At 55.7% G+C, this 21,913-nt stretch overlaps 1 protein-coding gene across 1 annotated transcript; it reads right to left on the reverse strand.

Annotated features, from left to right (window-relative positions):
• Positions 1–820: 820 nt before the first annotated feature.
• SHF (Src homology 2 domain containing F) lies at positions 821–19,462 on the reverse strand. Its single transcript, XM_034994213.1, has 6 exons — positions 18,962–19,462; positions 10,154–10,295; positions 8,194–8,400; positions 5,122–5,293; positions 4,855–4,974; positions 821–1,610 (listed from the first exon to the last, which is right to left on the reverse strand). The coding sequence occupies exons 1-6, from the start codon at positions 19,460–19,462 to the stop codon at positions 1,424–1,426; spliced, it is 1,329 nt and encodes a 442-aa protein (XP_034850104.1). The 3' UTR covers positions 821–1,423.
• Positions 19,463–21,913: the final 2,451 nt, after the last annotated feature.

Below are 21,913 nucleotides of genomic sequence, written 5' to 3' on the forward strand. Positions count from 1 at the left end.
CCCTCAGACTGCGCTCCCAGGCCAGCGGATGTTTGTTCGGCCCCTCGGGGAGCCCCGTGGGAGCAGGAGGGCGGGCCTGGAGTGGGTCGACAGCAGCTCCGACAGGCGGCCCGGTGGGTATTCCCCGGGGGCTGGCCCCACAGGCCTCGGCCGGTCCAGCTGCGGGCGCGGGCTGGGGCGTCCCCAGGGCCGGGGTCGGGTGTGGCCCGGCGCCCGCGACCCGCGGCTAGAGGCACGGCCAGCAGGGGGCACGCGCGGACCGCCCCGCCACGCTCGGCCGCGAGCCCGAAGGCCCAGCCCCAAGGGAGCTCCGAGCCCAGACCTGCGGGCTGCAAGTCTCCAGGGGCCGGACTCGCGGAGGGAGAATGGGGGAGGCGCGGCAGGCCCCGCTTCCTCTGGAAAGAAGACGCAGTCGCCGCGCCAGCTTTCCCGCCTCCGCGGGTGCGCGGCTTCCGCGTGGCAGGGCCGCCCGCTCCCCCTCGCCTGGCGCGCTGCCTCTTTGTCTCTCCGCGGCTCCCCTCCTCCCAGACGAACGGCTGTTGGCAGGAAATTGGACGCGCTCTCGGGGAGCCGCGCTCCTCGGCGCGGCGGGGAGGGGGCGCCGCGCGGCCGGTCGGCTCCGGGTGCCCCCAGCCGGGGCGGGGGCGGCAGGGGATGTTTTGACATCTCGTCAAGGGAAGGAACTTGATGCTTCGAAAGTGCTTTTCACAGCCTGCTTGTGTCGCTTCCAGAGCTGATTTATAAACAGAATCTGCGCTCGCTTCGCCTCTCCCTCCCCCGACAGCCCGGGGGGCGGCGCTGGAGGCGCGGACGCGGCTGTGCCTGGCAGGACTGGGTTTATTTATTGCATCTGGCCGGGAGCCGGGGCGGCCCGGGGACTGCGCAAGTTCCCTCTGGCCCGAGCCCTTCCCCTCGTCTCCCCACCGCCACGGCCAGCTCCATCCTAGGGGGGTCTGCCTTCCCTAAGCCCCGCACCGGACTCTGGACGGAGCCCGCCGGCGGTTTAGGGGTGGAGGCGGCCAGGGCGCCCCGCAGGCCTGCGTCCTGCCCCACCCCGCATTGACCCAGGGGGAAGGAGTCGGTGGGGAAGGGGGTCGCCACCTGTGCCCTAGGGGCGGAAAAGGCGGGGAGCTGCGGATCTGAAACTCCTCTGGAGACCAGCGGCTCTGAAGCCCCCTTCCTCCAGGGGCTATCCTTTCTCCCCAGGGATTCCTCTGTCCTCGGCTCCAGACCACCTTTTACTCCGAGGCCCCAGTAGGCCTTTCCGTTTAGAATAAATTAAGGAATCTCCAGCTTCCACTCGATCTCAGGGAGAGGGGAAGAAAGGTTTGACAGAACATGTCCCTGGGAAGGGCCACAGCCCTCAGCCAGGGGATGGGCACAGGGCTGGGTCCAGATTTGTCACAGTGCCCGGGCCACCCATCTACAGAGTCCGAATGGCCACGGGGTAGAGCAGGGACATGTGCTCGGCCCCCTTAATGGGCAGCTTGCGGCTGGCGTAGTGGTGCACGATTTCAGGGACGCTGCTGAAGGGTGGGCTGTTCTGGCCCAGCACGTACTTGTGTTCCTTAGTCCGGGACAGCTTCATGTGCATGAAGCCCTGACTGCTCCTGGGAAGAGGAGAGGAGACCCTGGTGAGTAGGGGCCCTCTCCGGTCCCCCTCCCCTCCCCCGCCCCTGCAGCAAAAGTGGTTGTTCCGAGCCAGCTGTGTGTGGAGGTGGGGAGGGAAGGTGGAGGTCAGTCCAGAAAACAGGCAGGAGGCAGAGGGGATTTTGTGAGTGGGTAACAGTAGGCATTGGCTTTGTGGTGCGGGCACTGGGCTTGCCAAGAATGTGTGTGTGTAGTGAGTGTACAGGGCGTGTGCAGGTGGAAACTGGAGCGACCACTCTCCCTGCCCCAGACTCTGGGACCCAGGCACCAGTGCCCTCCAGCCTGTATGGCCAAGGCTGGTCTACCCTCCCCATCTCTGAGCTGTGGGGGATGACACCTGTGGGGAGCTCCTAGTGACTGATGTGGAGACACAAACATCCCGGGCAGGACAGTGTGTGGACAGATGTGACAACCAAGTGAATCTTGGTTGAGGCTCTCTCTTGCAGAAACCAGCGGAGGGGGCGAGCTAGCTGCTCTGGAAGTCCCTCCCAAATCGGGAAGGCTCCACTGCCTTGTCCAGGGGATACCCCTTTACCCTCCTGCTAACTGGGCCTTGGGCCAAGCCCCCAGCTCCTCTCTCCCTTCAGCCCGGATGACATCATCCGTGAGGCTGTAACTCCATTCCCTCCCTCAGAGAGGGGAGGCTCCCCTGCCTCTCCCAGCTCCCTGACACAATCCAGGAAATGGACATTAGTGCCCGGCCCTGCCCTCAGACAAGGACCCTGCTGCTCAGAGCTCTGGCTAGCTCCCAGCCGCCCTGGCACCCTGTCTTAGAGAGACAGCATGGGGGTGGGGCCCGAGCAAGAACAACCCCTGCCCAAGCTACCACAGGCCCGGGCCACAGGCAAGGAGGAAGCAGTGCATGCGGGAGCCCTGAAGCCTGAATACTTGTCTCTCGGGGCCAGAGCCTACCTGGGGACAAGTGCAGGGCTCAGAAACTAGTATAGGAGGTAGGACTGGTGAGGGGGGCACTCAAACGAGGTGAGGCTGGCAAACCTTATTTCCCTGCCCTGCCTGGGTACAAAGAAGGCTCTGACTGGCCCCATTTCACTGGGCCCACAAGTGGAGATGGAAAGTGGATGACTGAAGAGAGGAAAGGGATGACAGGAAGAAACAGTCCTTTATCACCCACCCTCCCAATTCCTTCTCCTTGCCCCAGGATCCAGTACCCTAAAGCCTGCTGGGGGCCCCAGGCTGGGTGTATGTGTGTATGGCGGGGGGGGGGGGGCGCGGGCATCCTTCTTCTGGAGGCCTGAGATAACAGCTGAGGCTGACAGTGACCACACAGGCCCTGAGGAAGGGAGCTAAGGGCCTGAGGAAAATGTACAGCCCCTGGGGGCGGTAGAGAAGGGAGGCAGTGAGCAGTCTCCCTCCCCTGTCTGCCCTATGCCATGGCCCAGGCCCAAAGCTGTGGGCAGCAGCTTGGCCCTTGCTTTCCCTCACCCTCTCACAGTTTGGGGACAACCACTACCCACAGTCCACTTGGGATAATCACCTCTCCCCAAAACTGCATTATATCTTCTCCTTGAGGGACAGATTTGGCTAAAAAGGGCAATAAAGTGGCAACAAGCCTCCATCTGGATAACTGACCTCCTGGGATAAAGTCCCAAGCCGAGTCCTTGCCCAACCCTCAGGAGCCTGGGTGGGACTAGCTGGGCCGCAGGGCCAGAGCTGACATGGCTTTGGGAGGAAGCTGTTTAATTACCAGTGAAAGCCCTTCCATTACAGAGAGCAGAGAAACCATAATTGTATTTCAGAGAAGCCATTTATATGCAAACGAGGCTCTGGCAGACAGATGCTGGTGGGGCCAGATCAGCCAGGGCTGAAGCAGCATCCAGGCCTGCCTCCCCTCTTACTCCCCAGGCTAAGGCAGAGCCCTGCCCTGCTCCGTTTAGGGAGCCAGACCCTTGCTATCTAACCCAGCCTCGGACTGTTCCAGACTTGAGGACGGGTGGACTACGCAATGGAATAGTGCTGTTCTTGCAGTCAGACTGAACTGAGCTGGGTCCAAATCCTGCTTTGGGCACTTTACTACCTGGTGGCCTTGAGCAAGTCACATACCTCTTTGTATTTCTTTCTGGCTATAAAAAAAAGAGATTCATCTTGCAGGTTGGTAGTTGGTTTGGAGAGGGTATATACGCTGCTTGGCACATAGCAGATGCTCTGTGACTCTTAACTATTAAAGCAATACACATCCTAGTGTTATATCAGATTTTTGACAGATGAACTTTTCCTAAATGCTCCTTTGATTTTATGATAATTTGCAGAGTATGAGAGCTGCAAGAAACCTAAGAGGTACCCATCAATGCATTTTGCAGTGGGAGAAACCAAGGCCCAGAGAGGTTACATGATTTGCCTAGGGTCAACATAGCTAGTTTTATTAAGCCCAGGAATAAAATTCAAGTTATTTGACTACAGACTGGATCTTCCCATTATCTTTTAGTTGAAGTTGAGTAATTATCCTCAAATGTATCTGTTCAATAGTCCCAAATTTCTGTATATTGCATTCATTTGAAGTGGGGATATACCTGTATTCTAATATCCCTGGGGAATGTGGTAGGAGGTGGTACAGATGCCCCAGTAGTGATGGGGGGATGTGAATGGACACACCATCTGACGGGCTGCCACGTGGGGTGCAGGTGCTACCAGGCAGAACTCCTGGGTACCGAGGGGAGGGCTGGCCATTCTACCAGGATGGCCTCGGAGGCCAGTGCTCGTTCTGTGTATCCTATCTTCCTATCCTTCCAATAAAGATGATGGTGATCATTTATTTAGCACTTAGCACCATGTTAAGTGCCTCCCATATATTATTTCATTTGATCCTTCCCTATAAGGTAGACATTATTATTTCCCCATTTTATAAGTAAGAAAACTGAGGCCCAGAGAGGTTAAGGGGGCCCCAGGCCACACAGCTAGTACGTGACAGATATTTTCTGAGCTGGACACTGTAGCTTGACTGTTTCCTCTAAAGGACTCTGAGCTCCTTGCAATCTGGGGCTGAGCCTCAGACCCTCCAAATCCCCAGGGCCTGGCCCAGAGTCAGCAAATGTTCATGGGGATGGAGTTCTCCCCAGCTTGGCTGGGCACGGGGAGAATGTTGGAGTCTCCTTCTGTCCTGCCAGTTGCCTTCCCATGGATTCTCCTTGGTGCCATGGTGACAAGTTAATCCTGCCTAACGCTGGTAGTTGGCCCACCCCTACTCACTTGAGGGACAGAGAGAAATCATTCTTGCTGGTCTCACTGTTGCGCACCAGGTAGCTGGCCTCTTTGCACAGTCGGAGCAGGTTCTCGGCATCTGTTCGACTGATGGCCCCATGGTACCAGCTGAGGACAAGAGAGAGGAAGGGGGGCATCTCTGCTGGGTCCCTCGCCGTCCTGGCCCACCCATTCTGGGTGTCCCCTGCAGGCAAGCCAGTGGCAGGAGGGGAAAGGAGGAGGGGAGAGAGTCCCCAGCTGGACACAGACACTCACACCTGGTTTTCCAGAGGCAGTGCTGGGTCTGTCCACTCCCCAAGGGGGCTGCTGGGCTCCATGCTTAGGGACTTGGCTGACTTGGGGTTCCCTGCAGAGAGTCGGGGAGGTAGCCGCCCCTTCTCCTCCCGGCCGGGTGACAGGCAGCTCTTCTCAGATCCTTCAAACTGGGCTGTGGGGAATATACCAGTCATAGACTCTGAGGACCTAAGAGATAGAGCCCTGTAGAATAACTGGTGCTCCACCCCCATTTTCTGCCAGAAGGGGTCAAAGGAATGTTCTGGAAGGGTGGGACATGCTCCTGGGCTTGACTGTCTCTGGGGACAGAATCCTGGGTCCACTCCCTCATTGGGGGTGGGGCTCAGCCCTCCTATGCCATACTGTGCCTACCAGTCCCCATGCTGTGGGAGGAGAGGGGAGAGGAGCAACATGAGAAACCACTTAAACTTCTCCCTCTGGAGCAGCGGCCTGCCTTCCCCTATTCCATTCCCCCTCGGGGTGCCTTCAGCGCTGATAATATTGTTTCTTTCTCCTCCTCAGAGTTCATTACCGTTCTCCATATCACCCTGCCAAGCCATTCTGTAGAAATGACTTATCGATTTGAGAACAATTATCCGATTCCCCTTGGTGCCATCCTGACAGGCTAATCCTGCCCAAAGCCGCCAGCCGGCCCACCCCTCCCCTGCCCCCAGGGTTGCTGCCCACAGGCTCCCTGCCCCCCCCCCCCAGGAGCCCGGCTGAGGCGGCTCTGCCCTCCCAGACCAGGGCAGGCCTGACCACTGAGCCAGCACAGGGGAGGGAGGAAGCCAGTGGGCCACCTGAGCGCAGGCACACGCGGGCAGGCGATGGAGACGCTCCTTCATCCCGTATTTACAAAATAGCCCTCACACTGAGGCCCAAATGTACAAACATTCTGTACAAAACTGAACAGAGATGAAGCATTCAGTGCTTCCTTTCTCCTCATCTAGGCTTTTTCTCTCCTTGTAGCACTTTCAGGACCTTATTGTCTCTCAGTCACCAGATGCAAGGATCAGACCCTTCCCTTACTCGAAGGAGTCAGACACTTCCTACGCTAGCATCACCCCCACCTCGAGAGTTATTTGCATCGCCAAAGGATTGGGGCAGGCAAAGTCCTATGCAAAGAAGTGAATTTAAAATAGTGGATTTTTGTGGCATGGTAGGAAAGATATTTGGAAAGGGACTCCTTTAGAAGACACCTTCCCCACACCTCTGGGAGGAAGGAGGAATGTGTGCTTTGTCCCTTCTCTCTTCCCTCCAGGACAAGGGGGATTCTTCCTGGGTTCTCCAAACCCTGCCCCACTTCAGCTCCTCGAACCCAAGCTGGCAGGGCCTGAGGCATGAGAGGACATGTCACCCTGGCCAGAAGCTCCCACAAGACCCACCGCTGCTGTCCTCCAGGCTGGGCTCGGGGAGGGGTGAGGCTGGACCGGAGATGTCCCTGTCCCCGTCAGGCAGGGAGGGGCTGCTGTCCAGCTGTCCCACCGGCGGAGGCCAAGGTAGGTCTTTGATGACCTTAATGTCAACTGGAACCAGTAGCAGCAGGGAGAAGAGGCACAGACAGGGACAGAGACAGAGACAGAGAGACAGAGAGAGGCAGAGGTTGAGACACCAAAACCCAGAGCCAGGACACAGGACAGCCTAGAAAGGAGCAGGGTCAGAGCAGAGGCAGGGGTGGCTTCTGAGGGGGGAGCAGGACTCTCAGAGGGTTGGATGGAGCCACAGTGACCACACCAGGCTGGCTTAGTCCAAGGGTGGGAGGCACAGGTAGCAAATAGCAGGATGCAGAGTCTTGCACTGCCAGCCACGTGGGCCCCCTTCATTAGAACCCTCATAAGCCTCCAGGGCCCAAAGGGACCAGGAGAGGAGGAAGGGAGAGACAACGAGCTGCCCTTGCCTCCCAGCACCACACCCAGGCCCCCACAGCCTCCTGGCACCCTCAGACTTGCCACCTTTTCCCCACGGCCTGGGAAGTCATGGGCAGTGAGACCGACAGCCCGGCTCCAGGCTGTCAGGAATACTCCGATGTGGGGGCAGATGTTTTATTGAAATTTACCCCCCACACCCTCAGTCCTGAGCCTTGACAATTAAGACAGGGATGCCGCTGGCGGCTGCAGGACTGCTAACGAGGTTTCCTAATGACGAGCATAGATTTTCCCATTAAGCAATCCAAACAGTATTGATTCTCCAAGGAGACTTCTGGAGATAAACGGTCCATCCTCCATGGTGCAAGCTTTACAGGAAACAAATTAGAAACCTGTGGTTTCCCAGTCTGGCTGCCAGGGTGGGGAGGACAGGGCAGAGAGCTGAGTCTAGCTCCAGGAGGGATGAGGGGGCCATGGGAGTCCGGGTGAAGTCGAATGGCATTTCCACCCTTTGTATTCTCACTGAATCAAGAATCCAGGGGCTAAAGCACTCTCCAGGCTCTCCAGACTGTAGCAGCACCCACTCAGACCACCAACACACACCTCCCCAGGTTGGACTCCAGGCCTGGGACAGGTGCTGGGGTGCCTGGGACAGGAGAAACCTAACCCTCATTCAACAAAGGGGATTTCTCACAACCTCCCTCTCCCCCACCAGTTCCTGCTCCTCAGAAATCCCCCTGGGGCACAGGTGCTCCTGGTCTGGCACAGCTCTCTGATTCAGGGCTGGGATCTCTAAAGGTTACACACACAGCCATTTTCATTGTCTGGGGAGTTAAATGCCTTCTTTTGTTAAGTGTAAGTATTTAACATGTCACAAGTTTTATCATCTTGTTTGGGAATTTCTTTATTTTAAAATACGCCCTGTCTCCCAAAAGATGGAAGTGGCCTAAGCCTCTTGGCCTCTGAGAGGTGGTGATGCAGGGGAGACCCTTCATCCTCCCGTGCCCGTTCCCTGACCCTGCACCCACACTGCCCAATTCACCAATCTCTGGGATGCACTCAACTATGCTTCCCTTGAGCCCAGCTTCGGGGACTCCCCCAGCCCCTGGGGTCCACTCCTTCCACTCCCCTGGGCCTGGAGAGCTGTTCAGAGGCCCCAGCAGACCCACCCTCTCCACCCAGGGCTTACCTGCAAAGGCTTTGGAAATCCGCTCCTTCTTCCACTCCCAGGGCTGGTCATACTCCTCGGGGGGCCTCTCGTCATCCTCTGGCAGCCGGGACTCCCGGGGCCAGGGGGCCCCCTCACCCTCTGGGGTGGCCCCCTCCTCCTCTGGCTCATAGGGCGTGTCATACAGAGGCAGGGGCTGAGCTGCTGTCTCCTTGGAACTCCGGATCTCTGCCAGGGCAAGGCAGGAAGGGGAGGTGTGAGAGCAGCCCTGGCTGCCCGGCTCAGCTCCTCTGGCAGCGCCCTCAGCAACACACCAAGCCTCCTTCAGAGGAGATGCCACTGGCTTTGGGGGCCCAATGGCCACACATCCGGGGTCCCTTGCCCTCAAAACACCTCTGGGGTTCCAAAAAGCAATGGGATCCAATGGAGGCAGGGGCAGAGAAGCACCAGCGTGAAAGACAGAAAAAAGATCTTTAGATGGCCAGCAAGGGCTTGGGAAATGAGGCTTACGCATTTTGGAAACTGAGGCAGGGTCCTCTCCTAATCCACCTCCTCTTGGCTACTCAGCTCCAGTTTTTTTCCTTGCATCCCAAATAATACCACTTGACAATCAGAAAATCCTTCTTTGTTGCTGATCACTCCCTCCTTGAAACTGTCCCCTCTGACAAGTCATGTTCATGGTCGTCCTCTCTGAGCACTCCTATTTGGACTCTTTCCCTGGCCCCTCTCTCGGTCTCTGTTCCCCAGAACCAGGTCTGATTTGCCCTCACTCCTTGCGCAGTCTCATGGCACCCTATACACTTCCAGTTGCCATCAACATCTTTCACTTTAACGTTTCAAACTTGCCACTTTCCCCAGAAGTTCTTCTAGTCTGTTCTGTGATTCTTTTTGGGATCGTTGACCCCAGTGAAAATCTAGTAAAAGCTGTGGAGCCACTCCCCAGAAAAATGTGCAAATTTTCACATACAACTCCAGGGCATTCATGGGCCTCCGAGGGGGACACACCCCTCTGATCTAAACTGGGTAGTCACCCTCCCACCTTCTCCCTTTCTGTGCACTACACTGCTCTCCTTGGTCCTGGCCCTCCATCCTCCAAATTCCATCTGTTCACCACCAGTACCTGATGACTCTTAGCCTCGTCTCTCTGCATCTAGATTCCTCCACTCTACCGGCTCACGTTTCCATGCGCCCCATGGAAGAACACTCCTGACCACTCTCTGCCCCCTTGCCCCTCTCCCAAGGAGGGAGAGCAGCTTATCTGATTACCAGTGGATGCTCGCTCTCTTTCTCAGCTCTGCCTTCTGGCTCTTTCTCCTCCTGCCCCCCGTGAAGGGGCTTATAGCTGTGCCTCATGGCCTAAGCCTGAGTGGGCAAGTTTAATTCTGTGAAGTATTAAGCAGCCCGTTGTGGAGACATAGCTAAGTAGTGTTCTCAATCTACTTTGTCAGTAATAAAGCTGACATAATCTTATCTTCATCTTTCCCTGGATCCTCTCTTGACCTCTGCTCTGCGCCCCAGGACCAGGTCTTATTCATTGCTCTCCGCCCCCACTCCTTGACAGGCTTGCTCTTCTCTAGCCATGTGGTTCCAATTGCCATAAAGATGTTTCACTCTGATATCACATCATCTCAAGCTCACCACCTTCCCTAAAGCTAGTGATTCTCTTTTTGGGTTCCATGACCCCCGGCCCACACCACTATCCTGCCCTCCTGACTATCCTAACTCTATCTGCCTGACCTTTGGTTGTGTGGCCTTCTCCACCGCCTCACATCTCAGGTACCACAAGTCATTGCTCCTTCTCCAAAATGACTCTCTTGAAGGCAGTGGCCAAGGACCAAGGTGGTCCATGGTGGACCCATGGTCTCCAAGGACCCAGTGAAGGGATCGTGGAATCAGTCCTTAGTCTTGTGGGTCCCAGAGCCTGTTGTGTAAATACCCAGGCTTCAGAGAGCAATCCCCTACCCCTGACTCCATCACGCACCGGCCATCATCTTTTGGGCCTCATAGGGCTCCATGTAGCCGTCATTTTCAGGGACCTTCTCTGGGGCTCCTGAAGCTCCTGCTGGGCCTTCACCAGTCTCCTGAACATCAAACGGGTCCGCGTAGTCTTCAAGGATTGCCAACTGCGGGAAGACAGTGAGGAGAGCAGGCTTCAGACATCTGAGAGACAGCTCTGCTTCTCCCCAGATGCTTTGTCCACGGGAGTGAGTCCTGAACAGAATCTTAGACCCAGAGCCCAAGGTATCCAAGGGCAGGCTCTGAGCTTGGACAGGGACAGGCTCTGGCTCTTCCTCTGCAGGGTTCACCTACTAGGCTGCCAGCAGAGTGGCAGATCTATCTTTTCTGTTAATTTTGTGCCTCTGGGCCATCCCTTAGGTTAAATGGCCAGGATGAAGCTCTGGGGAGGCTTCATTAAGGCCTGCCTCAGTCCAGGTCCAGGCAGGGCGATAGAGGTGTTCAACACCAGATGGTTCAACAGAGGGAATTAATTCAGAGAGCTGGCTACAAAGGGGTTGGAGTTCAAAGAACAAGTGGAGAATAGCAGGCAACTCAGAGATTAACTTGGTCCATGCCTACAAGTTCAATCCCAGATGCTGAACAAAGAAAAATTTGCTGACCATCGAGAAAAGAAAAGCCAAATACTCATTTCATGGCACAGTTCTGCTGGTCTATTCTCAGAACATTCATCACCATGTCATGTGCATATTATTATACTCATTTTAAGGAAATGGAGGCTCAGGGCAGGTAGGGAACAACATGCCCAAGACCATCCCGCCTAAGTGGAGGAACCCATTTGGAATCTGTGCCCTTTGTGCAAAATTATGCTGTCAACCTGCCACCAGTAGGCATGTTGGTCATCCCAGGAGAGAGACCACCCAAGGACAGCCCTGAGGAAAGCCAGGGTTTGGGCTCTGCTGAAATTCCCTGGTTCCTGGGGGCCAGGAACAGGAAAGGCGTAGCCTTGACCCTCCACATCCCACACTGCCCCTTTCTCCTCCCAAGTGGTTCATGACCAACCCTCTGTCCCTGCTCCAGTCAAGGCAGAGCGAACTGTAAGCCACACACCCTGAGGAAGAGCTCAAGGTGCTCAGGGCGGGGTGCAGCTGAGGACAATAGAGCCTTTCTCCAAGCTGGGCCCAGGCTCCTTGAAGGGGGGAGGCCGAGGCGGAGACAGAGCCCAGCCCACCCAGGGCTGCCAGCACCTGAGGGGAAGCACTGCACACTGAGTTGACAGGCATTGACAAGAGGTGGCTCCGGGGCCCGCGGCACAAGGAGGGGCCACTCCTGCCTCTCCTCCATTCTTGGTGTAGGCTTTGGGTCTGGGCCAGATCAGGATTGCAAGAGCCAGTTGAGCAGGGAGGCTGTGGGGTGACTGCTTGTCCAGGGTCAGTGGATCTGGGACCCCTAGCAAAGCAGAGATGGAGAAAGGAAATTGCCCCCCCGACAGAGACTGCTCATGCATGTTCCTTGGGCCCCCCACGAGCCCCTCTAGGGGTCTCTGAAGCACATCCCAATGACACCTATCATCTCCCCCTTCAGTTCTTCAGCCCCTACCATGTTCCACCTTGTTCCACCCAAGCCCCCCAGTTCCTTCGCCTCCCTCAAATCTCTACCTGCTTCTGAGAAGACCACCATCTCAGGTCATACCATCCCCACCATCAGCGGATCCACTAGCCTACAGTTCTTTGTTGTTTCTGTCTCTCCAGCCCTAAGAAGCACCCGGCTCACAGCAGGTACTAGAAAAATGTTGCTACTAGATCACTGCCTATCTCCCCTTGGAGCTCTCCACCCCTAGTCCTCTTTCTTTCAGGAAGCAGAGAAAAGAAATCCACCCCAAGCTGCTTCCTCCCAGGCCTACTAGCACCCACAGCCGCACCCACCTGACCAAGGGGGCTCTGGAGTTGGCAGCGGGCACCCAGCCTCACGCTCCTATGTGGCAGCTACTTAACAGTAACTGAGTCACTGGACGTGCCATCCTTAAACAGGGTAATGCCCACAAGACAAAGTCCAAAGTTAAAGGGATTTAAAGATTCTGCTTTCTTCTTCGGTTTCTCCCTACCCACCTTGGATCATTCTGTTACCTGAAAGTTCTGTGCTTTGTTTCTTACCAAAAAAGCTTTCCCTCTGCCTGGATTAGATGATTTTCTTTCTTCAGAAAGCCTTTCCATTCTCCCCCCCCCCCAGGTATGGTTAGGTGCCTCTGTGCTGGGCTATTATTACACTGTGTAGTAAATACTTGTTTTATCATCTGTCTTCCTGTAGACCATGAGCTTCCTGAGGGTAGGAACCATGTTTACTGCTAAATACCCAGTGCCTAAAAGTGCTCGGTAGATATTTGTTAAGTTAGTTCACATAGAACAGGAAGAATGGACCAAGGAAGCATTTTTCCTTGTTTATTCAGAAGAGAAAGGCATCATGAATCCAGCGGGGAGGTGGGGGGGGGCATTGAGTCCCAGAGCTGCTCAGTGAGAAGTGCCTGGCCTAAGCTCCAGTACCCCCAACTCTACAGAGCTCCCCCCAACAGCCCTTCCCACTGGAGTCCTGGGCTGGACTTGAGCTGTGACCCATCCCAGGCCCAGCACGGGCCTCCTGAGGGCCAGCCCACGATGCCTGTGGGCACCCAGGTGGCAGCTCTGTGGGCAGCTCAATGGCTCCTCTGTTCTATCCCTGACTCCACACCCTGCTCCAGGAAACACTAGCCCCCCGCCCTGGGCGCGTCACCCAGAGAAGCCACCCACAGGGCTGGGAGTCAGGAGCAGAAGCAGAAACACCTGCTGGGAAGGTTGGCAAGATGGGCACCCACCCTGGGCACATAGGATCCCTGTCAGAGGCCAGGCCTGCCTTCCCAGTGATTTCTAGGTCATGTGAGGAGGCAAAACTGCTCGGGGGGTGGGGGGAGGGCTGCCTCCGCAGGCTTCTGACACCTTTGTTCTATCATGATTTATTTTGTTTATGGGACCTTTACCTGACTACTGTACTCACTGTTGTATACCGCCTCCATCACGGGGCCTGGCACGAGGTAGGCGCTCAGTGCACATTTCCTGGATGCTCAAAAGGCCTCCCTCTCTCAGACTCTATCTTCTGGAGCGACACAGACTCTCAGATCCCCATTCACCCCAACTCTGACCACTCTCACAGGCCAGTAGCTGCTGTAGGAGCAGGCCATCTGGAGAACCAACATTTAATGGGGATCAAAGCCTCTGGTTCAAGGGCAGAAGGGAAGAACTGGCAGGGAAGGCACCTAAAACCAGGGCTAATATTTAGGCAAACCCTCTAGTAAACAGAATGCTACTGAAAGGCTGAAATAATTCCAAACTAGTAGGCAAGTAGCTGCTGCTCAGACGCCCCCTTGTCCCCATGCCTCCTGCCAACCAGATCCCCTCCCTCCTGCCATCCAGCAGGCTCCAGACCCGGCTCTTGTGCCTGTTCCTACTGGGCAGTGCCCCTCCCAGAGCAGCTGTCCGGCTTTGACTCTCCTTCCTGCCTAAGCCTCTCCTGAGATAGCTGGCAGGCCCACCATCTGGTGGGCCCTGCTAGGAGTTCCTGACCCCACCCATGGGGCTTGCCAGTCCAGGGGGAGTTAGGAGGGGGCACAAGTCACAGGATTTGGGCTCTGCAAGGTCCCCAAAGTCTATCCCTTCCCCTTTCCTCCATGTCTTCAGTTGACATTTAATGTCTGGAAGCCTCTGGTTTTTCACCTGTAGAATGGGGATGGTATTAGTACCTACCTCACAGGACTGGGAAGAGGACAATGAGCGTCAAAGTCCTTAGTTCAGAGACTGGAATGCAGTCGGTGCTCAATAGATGCTACCCCTGCTGCTGATCTCGTCTATTCAGACACTAAAGCCCAGAGTTTAGGTGCCTGATAGGGTACACAGATGGTGGCCATAGAGACAAGACTGGGACCCAGGTCTCCTGACTCTCAGTGCCTTGCTGCAGATTTTCCAGACAACTTGGGAAATGTAGCATCTTCTCTCCTCTCCTTGTAGATTTAAAATACACTCTAGGATGTTAAAGGCTCTGAGAAATCGTGTAGCAAAGAGAGCTGTCTAATTTTGTTTAACTCGGCATTTCTCCAAAGTATTTAACCGTGAGATCCTTTTTCCGCTGAAAGTCTGTCAGTTTTGGAAATGGTATACTATTTACCTTTCCCGAGATCAAACTTTCTGCACCCTCTTCCCACTTATTGGAATGTCTTTCCCAATTTTATCTGCCATGGAAACTCCTTCACATGAAACAAATTTGTTATCATCTTTTTCTAATTACAAAGAAATGTCATGCTTGTAAGACATTCGAACATCACAGACACACAATGGATGTCGACAACCCTTTTAAGGTGTGTCTGGGGCCACCTCAGGACTGGGTGGCAAGTGCTGGCCTTCAGGCTCGGGAAATGGTGAACTCAGCATGGGATGCACTCTCCATTCCTTCTCTGAGTCTCCTTCCCCTTGTTCCTCAGCGAATGCTCGGTGAACACCTCCCGTCTCCTGTCTGCAGGTGCCACGGCCCCACGGCACGGTGTTGGCAGCCAGCCTGCCGTCAGGCTGCCTGGCTGTGCACCTCAGCTCTCCTACTTACCAGCTGTGAAACCATGCAAATGTGACTCAACGCTCCTGTGCTTCAGTCTCCCTATAGATAACCTGGGGATAAGAACAGAATCTTGCTCGGAGGGTCGCTGTCAGAAGCAACTGGTCTAAAACACATCAGCTGCTTCAAAAGGGTACCAGGCACACGGTAGGTACTGACGAGGTAACTGTCTGCCGTTATATCATTAAAGAAGAAAAGACCAAATCTCTGGGTCCTCCAGGAGCTCACAGCGACAGCCACAAAGGGAGCTCCAAGAGTGCGGCACTTCGAGGTGCCGCGAAGCCCCGCGGCCGCCCCCAGGCTCTGGAGGTACCGCAGGCTCACTGTGCACAGGGACTGGGCTCCCCCGCGGCTCTCGCGTAGCGTCCCACGGGTCTGCAGCGCCCTGGCTGTTCCCAGCTCCCAGCAGGTGGAGTGCCAGGGCTGACTGAGGTGTCACTGAGTCACTGGCCAAGCCAACAAGCTGCAGATGCCTCCCCGAAAGAGTGCGTGCCGCAGCGTGAGGAGGTGGCAGTGGGAAGAGTGGATGGGCCTGCCATAAAATGCGCCAGGAGCTGGCAGGCCTCAGCAGTGAAGCTGAGCACCAATGGCAGCAAAGATGGCCAGCCCAGGCCCCAAAGGGTTAAGAGCTCTAACCAGGCCACAAAGGTCCCTTCACCTTTCCTCTCCCTGCTTCCACCGGAGGACATGTGCAAGATAAACAGATCAGAACTCCGGACTCTGTGGAAGTCATAATAAGGAAAATTAAAGCAAGACCGAACAAACTCAAAAAAGGCAAGGACCAGGTCTTGTAGGTGGTGAGTCCCTTCAGCGCTCAGGCCAGTGTCACTTAATGCTATAGAAATCCTCAGTGAACACTGGCTAAGGCACGATCCTGCGGCAGCCCCTACCCGCCCTCCTGATCCCAGGGCAGGGATGTCTTGTTTGACTTTGGACACCCTCAAAGTTTCCTTCCCTTTCCTCTTTCTACCTGTTTTTTCACTTGTTTCCAAATTTGGGCCTGGAAGATCCCAGTCCACATGGACACCACATATGAGGTGTATCTATTTTTTAAAGTTCTTGATATTTTGGGCCCTATGAACTCCTGTGAGAATCTGGGAGCTGTGAGCCTTTTCCCAGAAAATGCTCATGCACCCAAATATTTGCACACAATTTCTGGAGGTTCATGAACCCCAGAAGCTTCTCCATGGGCTAAGAACAAGAGCCCTGGTTTCAGTGCATCCAGGGTGCCTGCCTTATTGTTCACATCATCTCTTTCACTGTCTCTCTGTCACACACACACACACACACACATATCTTGGCAGGATGGAGGCAAAGGACACACTGTGCAGATGGTCACAGGCAGCTCAAAGCTTCATCCAATTAGGGTCCCTTTCCCATCCCCATCCCCCTTTCCTAATTAGACCAGGTTTTTCCTGTTGCAGATCTGAGAAAAGGGAGCAAAGCAAGGAAGGCCCAGTTCTCTCACCCCTCTGCCCAAGTGTGGCCTGGAGGCCAGACAGGGCCCAGCACCATGAGGGAATTCTTCCTATGGCCAGACGGTGAGGCCCTGCCTGCCCGGTCCAGGGTGCAGCTCCCACTGCTCCCACACCTGCCCTGCCAGGCCTGCCCAGATGGCACCCTTGCCCCCTTGCCAAATGCGGCAGTGGGCTTCAGGGAGGGCCAGCAGCCAGAGCCCTGCATGGGGAGACACTAACTGTCTTAAGCTCCCTGGGCCTCTCAGGGTCCTGCCTAAATTCCCATTCTCTCCTGCCCCCCACATTCACTTTCCACAGGGCTCGTTTCTCCTCAATCATCTCATCACAGAAGTATTTCCACCCATTTCGTCAAACCTCACAACCCAGGCCCTCTCACAGGGTTCGGGCCCTCCTGGCACCAGCCACTGGGCTCCAGGAGAAGAAGAAAAGTGGGCCAGCCTATGGCACATCCTGGTGTGCAGTCCCTATCTCACCTCAGGAAGTGACCCCAAAGCAAAAAGCCAAGAAGACCTGCCTGGCTGAGAGGAGAGGAACAGAGAATTGGGACAAAACACCTCACAGAACATAAACTCCAGATCAACAGGCCAGCTCACTGTTCAGGGACAGCAACTTGGGTTTAGGATAAGGGGCTCAGGGACCTAACCTGGACTCGTCCTAAGGGAAAACTCTGGGATCCCCCAAACTCTGCTCCTAAACGAGTGGAGCTGCTCTCTCTCAATGGTGGGAGGCTCCAGGTCAGGGCCCGCAGAGACAATGTCCCTGCCCCTGAGCCAGTTTGGATGGCATCCTGGATCCTTCTCATCACACCCACTAAAGAAACCACAGATTGTGTAGCTCCTGGGAGATCCTGCTGGATTTCATTCCTGTCCCTGCAGCTGACAAAGGAGTCAGACACCTCTTGGCCCCTAAGGTCTGAACAGCCCACAGATCACAGAGTCGACCCAGGTTGAGGAATGGTTGCCCTCGGTGAGAAGCGGCTATGGATCATCCACAGTTGTGTGGATGCAGCCCCTTCCTTGGGGGTCTCTGTGGGGAAATGTACAAAAGGGAGCTGTAGTTAAGGGAGTCTCTGACCTTCAGGTCACCCTAGCAATGGGCGTATTTCATTCACTCCTTTTTAGGCCAAGCATGTCAGGCACTTGGGAAATACACACATGAGGAGGACAATGGTCCTTGTCCTAGAGGAGCCCATGGCTTGGGGGGTAGCCTGTTAGGCCATTCCAAGATTGCAGAGAGGAAGGCCAGGGATAGCTCAGGCCCATGTGCCAATGGGCAGTGGTCAGGGAGAAGGACACTAACTGGTCAATAGTAAGAACAAGGCCTAATGCTTCCTCTGCCTCACTGCCACCACCACCTCACATCGCCCAACAGTGGGCGACAATGAGGAAGGACAGGAGCTGAAGGACATGATGAAAGCACAGTCTCCTTCTGCAGGCTAAGGATCCTGGTCCAGGTTGGGCAGTCATGCCCCATGGCAGGAACTAGGGGAAAAATAATTCACATTCCTGAGGCTTCTGCTCTGACCCCGACACATCTCTCTTATCCAGGAAATCGGGCAGAACGGCACTCTCTCCACCAAAGGCTTAACACTGGAGCCAATGGATTTGCCCTCCAATCAAATAAAACTGTGTTCTCCACTGAAGAAAGGGATTAAGCCCCAGAGCTGAGCTTCCAGGGTTGCGTGAGGAAGGGACAACAGAGCCAGGGCAGCCCACAGAGTCACTGCCGTGGAATTTAGGGCTAGAGGGACCTGGAGATGGCTTTCAGCTATCAAGGAGGGAGAAGGCTGAAAAGGGGTTGGGCAAGGGATGGCTTCTCCACCAGAGCCTCTGAGGCACTGTGAATGTTCTCCAGAACAGTGAATGCCCAGCTTTCCCTTCATCCCATGCCTGCAGGTCCCCCAAAGGCTCTAGCCTCCCTCAGAATGGGCCCGGTAAAGGGGAGGCCAGGAGGAGACAAGTGGGCTCAGCTGCTCAGCCCCTTCTGGGCAACAGGTTCTAAGCACTGACTGCCCCCTTACCTGGGGGGGACAAGGGAAGTAGTGCAGGAGTGGGCCCGCCTGGACCTCAGTGGTCAGTATCCTTGGTGAAGAGCTACATACCGCTTGTTCTGGCTTCCTGAGAACAACAGTCCACCTGGCTCCAGGACCACATTGGGTAAGGCAAAGACCAGCTCTTGCGGTAGCCACAGGGAGAAACCCCAGCGCACCGCCCCCCCCCCCCCCGCCCTCCTTCCTGGGGCTCCAACACCTGCAAGGAGGCTTGGGCTCCCTGAAGAGGAGCAATGGAGCTCTGTGCTGCCTCTGCCCGGGGGGGGCGGGGGTGGTCAGAGATCAAAGGGCAGGGAGGCCATAAACTGGCGTAGGGTTGGGGGGGTGCTCAAATTCCGTTAGAAAAAAGCTCGCTGATTAGGCCCCGGGAGGAGGCGGAGGACTGAGATGAGGAGGGCAGAGCCCGTGAGGAAGAGGGCCACTGGTCCCGGGGCGATAAGAGGGACAGAAGCAGAGTTTGGGGCGCACGTCCCAGATTAGTCAGTCGAGAATTTGAACAAAGGTGGTTGAAGGCTCCGAGCCCCCGGGTCAAGGATTAAGATTTGTCCGCCAGGAACCGTGACATTGAGGGGCCCAGGCCCGGCCCCGGCCAGGCCACCTTTGTCCCTCTTGAAAGCCCCAGACCTCCTACCACCTCTCCTCCCGGCCACCCCCGCCCCGGCGCAGCACTCACCCGGTCGCTACTGGCGGGGGGTCCAGAGATCCGCTCCTCGGGAGGGGGCGCTGGGGGGCCAGGGGTCTCAACCCGAATAAGGCGGTGGGGAGGCGAGCCGTGGCGCGGGGGCGGCGTGGGGCCGGGAACGGCGGGGGTGGCTGGAGCAGCAGCGGAGCTGGACGGCCCCCCAGAGTAGGGGTCTTCGAAGTCGCGCTCCCTCTGCAGCCGGTAGGCGGCCAGGATGTCCGGGGGTGGCGCAGGGGGCGCGGCCGGGGAGGGTGCGGGGGGACGGTAGTCCGGCTCCGGGGGCGCCGGCTTGCCCCCACCTCCGCCGCCGCCCCCCCCGCGGAAGCCCAGGTGCTCCCGGAGCCACTTGGCCACTCCGCCACTGCCGCCCCCTCCAGGGCCGGCTCCCGCTCCCCCGGCGCCCCGGCGCGACCCCCCCGGGCCGCTCCCCGCGCTCCCCTGCGCCCGCTGCCCCGGGCCGGAGCCCGCCGGAGGAGCTCCGCTCAGTAACATGGGGCCAGCCAGACTGAGCGAGGGGAGCTCTGTGGCCGGGCGGGGGGCGGGGGCGGGGGCGGAGCTCCGCCGGGCGGCGGGAGGGGGCGGGGCCCGTCAGTAACAAGGGAGGGGCGGGGTTCCGCTCCCTATCGGGGTCTACCTCCCCCCGCCAGGGAAGAGAAGAGGGGGTGCGGGTTTCCAGCCGGGGTGGACGCACGAGAAGTAAGTGGGCGACCCCAAGGCAGGGGATACGAATCCTGGACTGAAGGTGAATCCTCCACGTGTCCCCACACGTGCCCCTGTGGGGGCGCACCTGTCTCCATCTGTTCCCCCTCCCCAGCTCACGCGCGGCGCCTGACACTCCTGGCTTCCCAGCCCTTGGACGCCTACCGTCCCTCCCCTCCCTTCCCCCAAGGCTTCCTAACTGGGAAATATCCCAAGAGGAAAAGCTAGGGAGGGCGAGGGAAGGGGCTGTTCCGTAAGATGTTTCTGTAACAATCCCCTCTCTTCTGTGTACCATGGGAGCCCCACCTACCTCCTCCCATCCAACTGCTCCCACTGCATTGCTTCCCAGTCCAGGCAGGCATATCTCACATCACAGATAATCAGCTCTCTAGTGATACCTGCTTCTCCCGTGTCGTTTCCACACACGCCCTCCTTACATGCAAACAGCCCTCACACGAACGCCTCGCACCCACCCGCGCAGCCGCTAGGAGCAGGCCCACCCGGCCCAGACCGCAGCGTGCACACACGCAGAAATCCCTTCGAGTCAAATCCCAGGCTTCATTGTCAATCAGGTTAGTGACAGAATAGAAACAGACAAGTCAATAAATCAAGTCTAGAAACAGTTCCAATGTTGTCTATCACAAACCCCTTATCCTCTCGAGGCTCGGATGCTCAAGCGACAGGCATTTTTGTCTTAGAAATAAAGCCAGTTTCCCCACAGAAATAATGTAGCCCTGAAGCAAACGCCAACATTTGCTTTTGGCTCTGCTGGGGAGGTAGCAGCTTCACATCATCCTCATCCCCCTGGGCACTGCCTCAGTCTCTCTCACCCTTGGGCTCACATTTGCCATGGGAGGGAGCAAAGAGCCACATTAGGCCCCAAAGGGAAGGGGGCTCAGAGGTGGGGGGAGTAAGAGAAGGATGTAATGGCAAAACTGTGAATCCCCTAGGAATCCCAGGGCCCAGGTCAAAACATTTGGAGAGATGTTTGTTGGGTTTCTGCTTTGTGCCTATTCTAGTTGGCATCATAGGACAGTGCTTCTCAAACTTTAATGTGAACACAATCACCTAGGAAACCTGTTACACTGCCGTTTCTGATTCTGTAGGTCTAGCTGGGGTGGGGTCCCAGACTGTAGTTCTAACAAGCTCACAGGTTATACAGATGCTGCTGGTCCCCACCCCCACCCCCAAACATACACACGCGCTTGGAGTAGTAGGGTTGTAGGAAACACTGACTCAGGAGTCCAATAGTTGCAGGCTCTATCTAGCCTGATCTCTGGGCAAGGTACTCAGTGCAACTGATGCTCACTTTCCTTATATCTGCAGAGGGCATAATAACTGTTGTGGGAAGATTGGGGGAGATGATGGACAATGAACATGCTCTGAAACCTGTAAAATGCTTACAATGGTAGGTATCAAATGAAGCCATGTTTGTTTAAGAAGTAGGGAGTTAAGCTGCGGACAGCTCAGAGGAACGGAATCAATCAAGTCTACACAAAAGATGGCAGGCTTCATGGGGCAGGTAGACCTGAGCTGGGTAGGATTTGGGCAGATGAAGCAAAAGAACAAAAGGTTACTCCAAGCTATGAGGCCAGCATGAGCTGAGCCACGGCAATGAGGTAGGAAGCAGCATAAAGAAGGGGGGGATACCTGGTGGAAAAGAATAGAAAAAAATGTTAGATGAGGAGGGGGGTGGATATCATAAAAGTAGAATTTAAATGATAATTTTAAAATTAATACCCTGTGTACACCTTGCACTTGTACACCTGTTTTAGATTATCTGTTAATGTACTTTCTTCCCTCACCAGAGTGGACTCCTGGAAGCAGGCTGTTGAGCACCTCATAGGGGCCAAGCAGCTTGCTAGGAACCAGGGTATAGAGGTGAGGTCATCACAGCAAGGCTCTCTGAGTCTTGAGTGAGGTTTGCCAGATGCAAAGTCATCCATTTTAAGTATTACACCATAAAATCAGGATTCTGTAGGGGAGCAGGGTCCTCCCATCTCTTAGTGCAGAGCCTATTGTGTGGCAGGAGCTTAACAAATGTTGAAATGAATAAAGATCATTTCTCTTGTTCTTATTTTTATATAGCTATAATTGTGGTATACACAATTTTATGTCCTTATTTTTTTTCACTTAACATTGCATAGTTTCCCTCATTTTTATTATGTAAACTTTATTTTCTTCCAATTTTTTTTTAAATGTCAAACCTACAGACAAGGTCAAAGAAAGTACAGTGGAAATCTG

Source organism: Mirounga leonina, unplaced genomic scaffold (genome assembly GCF_011800145.1).
Source record: "Mirounga leonina isolate KUSES-001 unplaced genomic scaffold, KU_Mleo_1.0 Mir_91, whole genome shotgun sequence".
Lineage (NCBI taxonomy): Eukaryota > Metazoa > Chordata > Mammalia > Carnivora > Phocidae > Mirounga > Mirounga leonina.

Coding starts and splice junctions, on each gene's coding strand:
- SHF (XM_034994213.1), bottom strand. CDS start 19,462: ATGTTACTGAGCGGAGCTCCTCCGGCGGGCTCCGGCCCGGGGCAGCGG. Junction 8,401..10,153: donor GGCCCAAAAGATGATGGCCG/GTGCGTGATGGA, acceptor TTGCCCTGGCAG/AGATCCGGAGTTCCAAGGAG. Junction 5,294..8,193: donor GATTTCCAAAGCCTTTGCAG/GTAAGCCCTGGG, acceptor TATTCCCCACAG/CCCAGTTTGAAGGATCTGAG.